This window comes from Sorex fumeus, unplaced genomic scaffold (genome assembly GCF_029834395.1).
Source record: "Sorex fumeus unplaced genomic scaffold, SorFum_2.1 ptg000026l, whole genome shotgun sequence".
NCBI classification, from domain to species: domain Eukaryota; kingdom Metazoa; phylum Chordata; class Mammalia; order Eulipotyphla; family Soricidae; genus Sorex; species Sorex fumeus.
In genome coordinates this window covers 17201475-17214155 of record NW_026606083.1, presented here as the reverse complement: position 1 = coordinate 17214155, position 12681 = coordinate 17201475, and the positions used below count along the sequence as shown (strand labels likewise).

At 37.8% G+C, this 12681-nt stretch overlaps 1 protein-coding gene across 4 annotated transcripts in view; it reads left to right on the top strand.

Annotated features, from left to right (window-relative positions):
- Positions 1-12681, top strand: part of NEBL (nebulette) — a 379293-nt gene that overhangs the window by 303034 nt on the left and 63578 nt on the right. For 2 of the 4 annotated variants that reach the window (XM_056114773.1, XM_056114772.1), the window contains exons 8-9: positions 6765-6872; positions 8684-8785. The exons of 1 other annotated variant lie outside the window; for it this stretch is intronic. In XM_056114773.1, coding sequence (XP_055970748.1) covers positions 6765-6872; positions 8684-8785 — 210 coding nt within the window. The remainder of the gene's footprint in view (positions 1-6764; positions 6873-8683; positions 8786-12681) is intronic. One more of the 4 variants, XM_056114775.1, reaches the window with a different exon arrangement.

Sequence of the window (12681 nt, the reverse complement as noted above, 5' to 3'; positions counted from 1 at the left end):
AATGGGTTTCACACCTGAAAATTACATTTTAGATTGTTGTTAAAATATAGTAATAAATATTGCCTTTACATTGAAAGTGCTATTAATGGGCTTGGGGCCTCTTGAATTTTCCCTTGCTGACAAGCACTCTCCTTGCTAATCTTACATCACATACTCGCTTGAATATCACGTCCTTGACTTGTTGATATAAGCTGTATCATTCTCTTTCTTTTTCATTTTCTTTTTCTTTATAAATTCTGAACACTGTTTATTATAGTCATATGCATGTATATGTGCATATTTGAAACACGTACTTCACTTACCATAGAAAAGACTCTGAAGGTATAGGTATATGTCTTTTGCCCACTATTTTCAAATGGCACAGATTCATTAGACTTACAATAAATAGATATGTAGTCTAATGAAACACTTATCTGGATAATTCATATTTAGTGCAAAGTCCATGAGGTACCTTTTTGCTATAAAAATGAGAGTGAAGGGTTTTTTTGTGTGTATTATTCAGACATAAAATCATTGGTTTTAATAGTGAATTATTTATAAAAATCTGCTTATATTAACTTCCATAACAATTTTTAGTTGAATTCCATCCAAAATTGGAAGGAATTGATTCCTTTATGATGTGGCATTGTGTTATTCGCTGACTGTTCATTTTCACGGGTAATTAGGGTACAGTCATCAACTTATCCATTTCCTTCCTAGCATTTGTTTCTGTGGCCTGTGATGAAAAGCTTTCATTCAGGAACTGCCTTTTTCTGCCTTCTCTATTTCTTTGTGAATCTGAGCCATAGGTGATCTCTTGTGAAACCCAGCACTCTCATGGTGAAAGCTTTGAACTATTGAGTTTGAAAATCAGGCTTCACGCCACAGATATATCACCCCATCCAGATGTAGGAGCTAGTTTAAGTTATTTCCTTGTAATTTCAGGTCCTGTATTTTCTCCAAGTGTGGACCTCTGAAAATCTGGCTAAGTTTTTTTTTTAAAAAAACCTCTTTAGTAGACTTTTTGGAGCTTGATTTGATCTTTACTTATATTTAAAAAATGTTGGTAGACATTAGGATTGTTGGATATGATATTCATAGTATAGATAAAATAAACCTTAAGTGCAAATTACTTTTTGTTTGTTTCTGAAATAATTGAATTAGCTAAAAGAGGAACATTGGGTCATAGCACCATAGCAGTTACTCAGTGCTCTCCATTTCTTATAGGGTCTTAAAACTGGTTGGAGGGATGCTTTGTTCATGATTGAATTGCCAGTTGCAATCAGAGGAAAGCATTGTCTTAATCCTTTAGGAGAGATAAGTGTGCAGAAGTGGACGCTCAGATATGTAAACTGAGTTGGAAATAAGATCAGATATTGGGTATGTATGTGTAGTGTCAGAGTGAAACAGTGAACAGGTGAGCATTGGGGCTCTATAACCTTGCATCTTTAATGCACTTACATACAGATATTATGGAAAGGTGAGAAATGGATAGTTGTCAGTACCTGGCCAAGTACTTAAATTTTTTATGCAGTTATTTTACTTTGTGATTAATGGAGAAAAATTCTTATATATTTGTTCCTTAAGTGTCTTCTGTATCAACTTATGCAGAATACTGAAAGTTAAAGTAAGATTAACCCCACACTTTGTTATTACATTCATTTTATGGTTATAAAAGACAGATGTACTTCAAGTAATCTCACTCTACAGAAATAAATTGGAAAGCTTAGATGGCATTTTGAAATTTATACTTGAAGGTATATAACCCATAGAACAGTGGTAGAAATCTTCAAAAATAAAGTTCTCATCAAAATCTGCTAAAGACTGGGGTGAAATTGAAGGATCTCCTCACGCTGTTCCCCACTCCCACCCCCCCCCCACCCAATACAACTGTTACATGGTCCTGCCTTTCAATAAAGAAATACCTTTTCAATGTCTCCCATCCACTTATTCGTTCTGGCAGAAGAGTTGCTGAATGAGATATTACAGAACAGGCAGATGAAATTCCTGTCTTCAGTGAGCTTTTGTATATGGGATATGTGTGTGTGTGTGTGTGTGTGTGTGTATGTGTGTGTGTGTGTAGGGGGTTGTAAGCACCCACGGTAGAGACAATTTTGCAAATAATTATAGCAGGCATGAAAAGTATGACCAGGTAACTTGGAGTTCTTCCAGAATATAACAGTAGTAAATACTCTAATTTTGGAGAGAAGACTTTCAAAAAAGAAAGTGCTTTGGGGCTAATATCTGGAGGATGTATAAAAATTATTCAGGACAACTTTTGGAGGATTCAGAAAAGGAGAAAATGATGGTTCTATTGGTGGGCAGCTCAGGTGATAGAAAATTTCCATTACAATGAGCAGAAATACTGTTAGCTACAGTTTCTATTCCCCTATACTTGATTTTTTCTGTAGAACAGATACCATTTTAAAAACTTTCCAACTATTTTAATACCTCATCACTTGATTCCTTAACCTCCTGGTCATGATAAACTGACAAGCATTGATTAAATAAATATTTCTTTGTATCTATTATTTTCACTTTTTTATGTATTTATCTTTCTCAGAGGATATAGTTCAAATCAACAAAACAACCAGGGTATGTTTGGGATGGGTGGAAAATTGGGGAACTAGGGAAATATTATAATCTGAACACCTATCTCAGTGTTTAGTTCATTCTATGAGAAAAAAGTAAGGTTGTTCTTTTTATCATGATTTATACATTTCTTTAATAAACATTTATTAAGTACAGATTCATTTAAAACAACAAGCCAGGCTATCCTGCAGAAAAATCTGTTCCTTGTACATGTTCTAACGGGCTAGGAAACATGTACACAGTCCAGTCCATTCAGATATTTGTTCTCCAAACTGTCGTGCACACTTTTAAGCCATTTTTAAGCTACATGATTTGTTCACATGATTTGTTTAAGCTACATGATTTTAGAACATACAGCTAATTCCTGTCTTTTTTATTTGTTTGTTTGGTAGTTTTGGGGCCATACCCAGAGATGCTCAGGGGTTACTCTTGGCTCTCAGGAAGTACTTTGGTTGGTGTTCGGGGAATCATGGTATATGGGATGCTGGGTATTGAACCCAGGTCAGTGATATGCAAACCAAGTTCTCAACCCACTGACATGTGTCTCTGGCCTCTAATTCCTGTCTTAATGTCGTGTTTTGCTTTTTCAACTCCATAGGTGTGATACTCCTCCCACCTCATTAAGCTTGAAATTTAATGAGTAGAGGAAGAAAGGCTTCATTACAGTGTGGATTGATTGTTGTTTTTGAAGCATGTATTTACTTGGAAAGAGCAAATGCCAGGTTTAATAACAGATGAGCATTTGTCAGGTTAATTCCAAGTACCACCTCCTTCATGCTGCCTCTGCTCCTGTTATCACAGGGCTGGGAACTGCAGGGTGCCAAACGCAGATCCCAGAACAGAGAACCCATGTGTGTCCTTTAGCTGATATGTAACTAAAACACTCAGCAGGTGGGGGAGGGGAGGGGGCAGGTTTGGAGATTCTGATTAACTGAAAGATAACTAGCTACAAGTTCATATTATGTAACTGAATCTGTTGATCAGCTATGAATAGCCACAAGCTGAGTGTGTGCAAGGTACCCTGGCCCTAAGTAGGAATGTTCTAGCCAGTAAATGGGTAGGTGATTCTGTCTGTCAGAAGAACTTCTTCATGGAAATAAGAGTCTCCTCTTGTTCTCTTGTTGTTCGATGAATGTGTGTGCGTGTGTGTGTGTGTGTGTGTGTGTGTGTGTGTGTGAGTGAGAGAGAGAGAGACAGAGACAGAGACAGAGAGACAGAGAGAGACACCGGCAAAGAGAGAGAGAAGATTAAAATACTTGTGCAAAGTGTCTTTGTAGAAAGAGGGAAAGAGAGGGAGAGGGAGAGAGAGAGAGAGAGAGAGAGAGAGAGAGAGAGAGAGAGAGAGAGAGAGAGAGAGCATAAGGGGAGGAGGACTTGTGTGTTTAGACGAAGGAAGGACCAAGAAGGAAAGCCTTTGGTTTGGTGCCAACTACTGTGGAAGGTAGAGTGGTGAGGGAGATCTGAATATATTCCACTGGAGTTACTGGCTCTGATTTTATACATAAAATAATTTTTTAAAATCAGAGTTTTTCCTGATATCTATGAAGGCTTCACAAATTAGAACAGATGAGATTTCTAAGGGGTTATGAATTATCAGAAGGTTATTATTAGAAATTATCAGACAGTTATTCACAGCAGAAAACCTTTCCTGGAATCCATCTTGAAATATTCTTCAGAGATTCTGGTTCCATGGGAAACTTCCTAGGTTCTCAGTTATAGGTATCAGATGTGCGTCTGTTGGAGAAACCCACCCCTCCCTATACTCTCTACTGAAGAAATGTGAGCTAGCCCCAAATTTCTTTTTAGAAAAGGTTTCTATGAGACTGTCTTTAAGATATATGAGTAAAAGTGCATTTGATTCTGCCCTTAGAAATTAAATGGAAACACTGTAATATAGAAAACTGTGAGAAACAAGTTCAGCCCATTTCGATTGCTTTTTGAGTTTTGTACATCCTTTCCTGGCTTTAGCAATGGAAAGGCAGGTGAGATGCACTAAGTAACTAGTTTAGGTGCTCTTTTTTGGTAAAGAACTTGTGTCTATCTTTCTACACTTTACCAAAATATGCGTACTTCTCTGCATGAAGGAAATTTTAATTCTACAGTGTAAGTGGGTAACTCTTTCCTTGTTTGGTCTAAAACTACTTTTCTAATTTTTTTTTAATTTACTTGGAGGTTAGGCCACACCCAATAGAACTTGGGGCTTAGTCCTGGCTCTCTGCTAAGGGATGATTCCTGGTAGTGCTCAGCGGTGCCATATGTGGTACTGGGGATAAAACCTAAGCCGGCAGAGTGCAAGGCAAGTATCTTAACCCCTGTACTCTCCATCCCTCTAAGTATATTCTAAAAAGAGGAAAACAGGGCCAGAGAGATAGTATAGCAGGCAGTCCTTACATGCTAGCCGGCTGGAATTGATGTCCTGGTACCACGTCTGGTCTTCTAAACCCTACCAGGAGTGATCCCTTAGCACAGAGTCAGTAGTAAGCCCTGATCACTGCCAGATGTGGCACCAAAACTATAATCCCAATACAAATAATAACATAAAAATAATTCAAAATAGATATTGGATATGATTTTGCAGCAGAATACAGACATGGTGTTAAATGGAGGAATACATATGGCATTAAATAGATCCAAGGACTTTCAGAAAACGTAATTTCATGAACAAATAGGAAAAGTGAGAAAAATCAGTGTACAATGCAGGTCTTGGAATGTTTTTTTGGAATAATTTTTTTTTATTTATTTATTGAATCACTGTGGGAAAGGTTACAAAGCTTTCAGGTTTATGTCTCAGTCATGCAAATATCAAACACATTTCCCTTTACCAATACTTATTTTTTACCATGAAGAACCCCAATAAAACCCCACCCCCCACCCCTCCCCGTCCCTGTGAGGCAGATGAATTCTAGTTAACACTCTATCTGCTTTGATTAGATTCATTGTTTCAATAAAAGATTCACCACTATTATTTAGAGTTTACCCCCCCCCCCCCCAAATCAGACATGCTGAAAAAGCATTGTGAAGTGATTTGCTTTCTACAGCTGGGTTCAAGAATTAAATGTTGGTTTTGGATTTCTGCTATTTTACCTATTGACCCTGGAAGTATTTCTACTGAAAGTCAGATAGTTAAGAAATTGGTTTCTGTGTTCTGGAGTCGTGGCCGTGCTGGAGAGCCGCTCGCGGGGGGCAACCGGTGGCCTCAGTAGGGCGTGAAGGGCGGACCGAAACGCCCCCCTTCCCATGAGGTTTTAGTTGCCCCCACACTCCCGGCTCATACCTGCTGTCCACAAGGCTCCCATGTGGCCGCCATCTTTCTTTCCAGAGAGGAGAGGGCGAATGGGGCAACACCCTTTCCCCTCCGGCAGACTTGATGGCCTGGATCAATGCATAGTCCGTTCACTTTTCTGCTCCAAGCTGCTGGGTTCTGCATTAAGTCCTTGTGCTTCCGGGGCCATGGCCGTGCTGGAGAGCCGCTCGCGGGGGGCAACTGGTGACCTTGGTAGGGCGTGAAGGACGGACCGGAACGCCCCCCGACCCATGAGGTTTTAGTCGCCCCCACCTCCCCGGCTCATACCTGCTGTCCACAAGGCTCCCATGTGGCCGCCATCTTTCTTTCCAGAGGGAGGAGGGCGGAAGGGAGCAACACCCTTTCCCCTCTGGGCAGAAATGATTGCCTGGATTAACGCATAGTCCTTTCACTTTTCTGCTCCAAGCTGCTGGGTTCTGCATTAGGTCATTGTGCTTCTGGGGCTGTGGCCGTGCTGGAGAGCCGCTCGTGGTGGAATAATTTTTTAAGGAAAATTTGTAGTTCAATTCTGGGTCTGATGAGTCAGACTATCACATTTTTCTAAATGTGGTAGAATTTAAGAAATTTGTGATCTCATTTTCTAATTGATCTTAGATATTAGGAATAAGGAACTGGAAAGTAAAATTTAAAAATCCTGTAATTTTAGTGCACAATACTTGTTACTAGGATTTAAGTTCATGCCTAATTGCATTTATGATCAATGTTCAAGTAGAGATGATTTTTTTTAAACTTTCATGCCTAATTAAGCTTTATATTGGGGAAAATAGCATGAATTTAAATTTTGCCACTTTTCATCTTTAAGGTAGCTGTTGATTTAATTAAAAAGCAAATGTGTTATTTTGAAAGCTTAAAGATTAATGTAATATTTATCCTATTTCTTTTATGACAGATTAAATATAAAGAAAAATTTGACAATGAAATGAAGCAACATCATTATAATCCCCTTGAAAGTGCTACTTTCAGACAAAGTCAACTTGCGACTATCCTGGCAAGTAATGTAAGTTACTTTGTGCCTTGTAATTCATAGAAAATTATTTTCTATGTCTTTGATCCTTGCCTTCTCAGAATCAGCTGTATTCTAATTAATGATTTGTAAGCAACATCATGTAATTTTCGAGTAATTTTAGTTGGAAACACTGCAGCGTATTTTCTTGAAGCTTTTATTTTAGAGAGAAATATATTATTGTAATTTTCTATTAATGGTAACTTATTGCTAATTAGTTAATAAGTAGGAAGCATATTGTTAATAAAATAATTGCATGTCATACAGAATAGAAATAGCTTATACAGTTTTGCAGAAAATTGTATGTAGTATAATAAATTAGTGGTTGTGATAATAACTCATGTCATTAAATTAGGCTTATAAGAATACAAAGTATTATCTGCTACATAGGAATTTATCATAGAAATTGTCACAAATTTTCACAAATTTGATGGTTTACAATTTTTATCTTACTCATTAGTTAATTGCTGTAAAATAATTGATAAGACTTGTCTTTATTTCATTTAGATAATCAGATTTCACTTTAAAGGCGTTTATAAGACTCAATTTTTTATTAAAACTGGGCAGAGTATAAAAAATCAGAAAAAATTCTACTACAGTCAAAGATAGTATAGAGTACCTTATTAAGTATTAAAATTAATGGGGGGTGGGAGGGATACTGGGATCAGTGGTGGTGGAGAATGGGCACTGGTGAAGGGATGGGTATTCGATCATAGTATAACTGAAACCCAAGCACAAAAATTTGTAAGTCTACAACTGTACCTCATAGTGTTTCACTAATAAAAATTTAAATAAAAATTAAAAATAATAAAATAACATCAAAATATAAAAAAAATAAAAAATAAAGACGAGTTCTCAGTTAAAAAAATAAAATTAGCTATTGTTGAACTGTAAATTTTTATTATATCATTTAAGCTCTAAAATTCTGTTATATCCTTTGAACTTGGGACATTTTCCTTAAGTGTCCTAAAAACCCTTTTCTTAGCTTTATCTTTCTTTAAGGTCTAGATTATTGTGTTCTGAAATGTTTTTTTTTCCCCAGCAATTGAAATGGGTATATCTGTATTTCAAGAGCAAAGTAAATATCAAAATAATTTCTTTTGTATTCAATTCTTTTGTGTGTGAAAAAAAGCAAATAGAGTTGGAATATACTTTACAGAACCTAGAGCATGGTTGAAAATTCAAGAGTTAAAATCAGATTATCTGAATTCGAATTCTTCACTTAATATTATACTTCCTTCTTTCTATGGCTCTGTTTTCGCATTTGTAAAATTGGGATATTTCTAGATGTGCAAATAATTTACTATGCGGGGAAAATTTTTTTTTAAAGTGGCATTTTTGTCAGTGCTCAAAATGTTTCCTGTTATTAGTATATTATTATCATTACTACTAATAGGATTGTATTTCCAAAAAAGTTGGTTAAAAAGTTCAATATGGTAAAAGACCAGAAATTACCTCAAACTCTAAAGTTGTCATAAAACATAATTAAGATATGGTAGTAATTCTTAAGGAACAAAGTTGTTCTCTTCCTAAGATTTGAAGGTCGAATTTTGGTTCAAGTTATTTGCTTCTGTTAACATCATTCTTTCTGAATATGCAAACATTAAAAGGAATGATCAAAAAATTTCCAAGTTCCTAGAAATATATTTTTCCACTTATTTAGTGGTAGAGGAGAGCCACCTAGTGGCTCCTTCTTATGTGCCTGCTCGTGTCTTGCTCTCTGTTCCAAACAATAAGGACGATACACGAGGAAGCATGCAGTTTTCTTCTCCTGGATGGTACTTTGTTCCATGTTATTTTCCTAGGTGAAGTACAAGAAAGACATGGAAACTATGCATGATCCGGTTTCAGGTCTCCCAAATTTGGTTTTAGAACATGCGCTGAAAACCAGCAAAATGCTCAGCGGAGTAAGTGGTGGTGGGGTGCCAGCGGTAGATGTGTGTGCCTGCAGTGCCCACATGCTCGCCTGCTTCCGTCGGCCTACCCAGGGAGCTGCTCTTGCTGCAGTGCCCACCTGCCCACGCTTCATCCGCCTCCTGGGGCATCATCACTCTTGCCTCAGGGACTAACTCCTTGGAAGGAGTGTTTTGCTTCTTTAGGTTCTGCCTCAGCTGTTGCTTTGAAGTTCTTGTACCCAGACTTTTGTCTTGTACAACCAAATCTCCAGGTCTGTGTGTGTGTGTGTGTGTGTGTGTGTGTGTGAATCTGTTTTCTGCTTTTCTCCTTTGTGTTATTTTGAAGCCAGTGGAAGGTCAAAGCTCTTAAAACAGGGAGCTTTTATTTCCTGCAAGTCAGAGCAGAATGTCTCGGATTTAAGGAGCCTCAGTAGTATAGCAAAAATTTACGTTTTCTCTGAAAAGACATCCGCCGGGTGTCTACTTTGACACTTTGAATCTTGTGAAGATTTACATGTTTTCTTTGGCAACCAGGAGGAGAGTGTACTGTCCGGTCAAATTCTTTGTGCCCTCTCTGAAGCGGTCATTCAGTCAGAGCTTTCCTCCTGGATGATATTCCAGACTCTCTGTGCATCTGGACCTGGGCTTCTCTGGTCTCCTAACTCAGTACCTTGGCTCACTTGTTTCAACTTCCTGTGGAAAGGATGCCCCAGTGGGAATTCTAACTTCATCTCTACTCCTTGTCCTAAATTACTCTACATCTGCTCTAATGATTATGCACTCACTCACTTTCTCATTCATAATTATTTGTATTTACTGCATGTCTGCCTGGGACCAGATACAGATGAGTTGGAAAGTATGTTGGCAAGGAATGTGAGAATGTTGAAATTTGGGGGGCAGGGATGTAGCCCAGCAGTAGAGCACTTTCCTTGCATATGTGAAACACCGGGTTCAGTAGCCCCACATGGCAAAACAAAAAAAATAAATTAGGGCTGGGAAGAGATCTCAAAGGACTGAAAGGCATGCTTTGAAACCATACTCCTGGTTTCAGTCCTGGGAACACATCATGGTCCTCTCGACATCAAGTTGGAACAGTCACACTGCCAGGTATGGATCCCTAAAAGTAGAAGCCATTCCTTTTTGTTTTTTTGGTGTTTTTTTTTTTTTTTTGCTTTTTTGGGTCACACCTGGCGATGCACAGAGGTTACTCCTGGCTCTGCACTCAGGAGTTACTCCTGGCGGTGCTCAGGGGACCTTATAGGATGCTGGGAATCGAACCTGGGTCTGCCGCGTGCAAGGCAAACGCCCTACCCGCTGTGCTATCTCTCCAGCCCCCAGAAGCTATTGTTTCTTGAGGAGATATATCCACAACTCGCAGGCGTGGATGAAAATCTGCAGTCAGAACCTGGCTCCAAGTGATCAAGTAATAAGACACAGCTTCACTTCCATCGTAGAAATGTTTCCACCTGGCTTTTATATATTGGAACTTCTCTTCATTGTTTTGTGATCCCTCTTGAGCTACCATCACTACTGTCATCCTTCTTGAAATATACCAGGCCTGTCAGTGATTCATACCCACAAAGATCTTTCAATTAATTATTTTGTAACACATGCCCTTGGAGAAAAAGTAGTCCGTCATTTTTCTTGGTCTGTTGAACAGAGAATGAAGGTTAGAGAGGGCCATCAGGCACAGAATTAGACTCAATTCCAGGACATTTAAATCATGTTCTTCTGCCATTTCAGTGCCTCACTTTCTGAATACATTTCTCAGTTGCTTGAATGTCTCTCTTTTTCGTTCTTGTGTTCGTCTTCTAAATTCTAAATTCAGAATTCTAAATTCTTTATGTTCAGTGTTTGGCATTCAGTGTTGATCATCACAATGACTTTTGCCCTGAAAAACTCCTCATTTATAAGTGGATTAACTGCTCTTAAGACACAAGGGTTCATGTGTAAATTAGCCAATAAAAGGAGGGAGTAATTAAAAAATTTGACAGTGGGGAGAATGCATGCTACTCGTAAGTAATATTTCTTTTCAAGAATATTGATCTTTACAACAATGGTGTAAAATACTATTTTGTACAAATTGTTTCTGTCATCTCTTCAATGAAAACCAGCATAGTTATCCATGGCATTGTTATGTACAATTTATAAAGCTTAAATCTTCATTCAGGTGGTGATTTTTCCTAGATTATAGACTTTACAGTCCATAGTAAAAGTTACTGGGTAATTCTTTATGCAAGAAAAAATTTAAAGTTTCGAAATAGATGTTTTGGGAGTTGGAGAGATAGTTCAGTTGATATGGTACTAATCTTGCCTGTGGCCGACCTGGGTACAATTCGTGGTACCCCATATGGTTCCCAAAGCTCTGCCAGGGGTCATCTCAGCACAAAGCCAAAAGTAAACCCAGAGCACCACCATGTGTGGTCCAAAGACCAAGCAAAAAATGTTTCTCTGAAATATACTATATATTTACTAAAGTTTCATGATATATTGGCTCAAATGTATCGTATATCAGAGTTGTTGTCGCTTATATTTTGATGTAAAGAGAAATAGAACTTGTTTGATTTATAAAGGTTACTTAATTTTATTAAAAGAGCGAATATTTATTAAGCAGACATCCTGCCAAAATTAGTTGTCAGTCTCTGTTTTAAATAACAGTGTTATTATATGATCTAAATGATTCTTGTATAAGTTATAAATTAATTGTAAATTAAAAACATCTTAATGCCCAATATAGAAAGAGCAAACTTCTGTCTTATAAGTTTGTCAGTGATAATATGCTATTATATTTTATTAAGAAACATTTTCTCCTATAAAACAGAACTCTACTCTCAGTTTATTTTGTATCATTTTATAAATTAAAAATATATATTGTGTGTTACTCTGTGTAATTCCCACTAGGCGGCAACAGAGACTATTAAATAGGGAAAAGCAAATACAATATTGAGCTTTTCTAGTACAGATTGTAGTTCAAGTAGACTATTTACATATTTTAAAAAATTAGTTCTTTAACTACTCTGTAGCTAAAATTGTTATGTTAGGGATGGTATTTTCTTACGTTTTCTTAGAATATACTCATGATTCCAGGATTTTTTATTCAGTAATGGGATATTGTCTGCCTTGTTGTTGTCATATTAGTGATTATTTTTCATAAGTGAATATATTATAAAATGGCTTCTAATGAAATGATAACATCTTATATGTATTTTCATTCATTGAAGTCAGCTTTTTTAGTCTTTTGTTTTAATTGGGGGCCATATCCTCCGGTGCTCAGGGCTTACTCCTAGAGGGGGCTCAGGGGACCATATATGGTAGTAGGTATCAAACTTGGGTCTCCAGAATGCAAGGCCTTATTTACTGTCTCAGGCCTCTTTTTCCTTTTTTAATTAAAAGAGTTAGGGGAAAAACTTTTTTTTTTAAATCCAACCTGTACTATGCAAACATTTTCATTAACTTTCTGGGTATTTTCATTTTATGCTGGTTAGAATTTGGTGGGGGAGGCACGTTAGGGGTTGGAGAGATAGTTCAGTGGGTAAGGCACTAGTCTCGTATGTGGCAGACTTGGGCTCAATCCCTGACACATGTGCACATTTGGTTCCCCAAACTCTGTCAGGGGCGCTCTCAGCAGAAAAACCACAAGTAAGCCCTGAGCACGGCCATGGAGTAGCAGTTCCCACCTACAGGTCCTTGCTCTGTCACCCTTCATATCTCAGACCCTGTGCCTTCCTGTTTCACTATCCGAGCACCAGAGAATCCCCTACTGCCCACATGTCAGCATCAGCTTGATCCACTTATTCCTTTAGTCTGTCTCCCTTCTTGTCACACAAAATTGCCACATTCATTGAAACCGTCGTTGCCCATCAACTCTGACACGAGGCACTGTTGCCAGAGTCTTTGAGAGTGTCCCT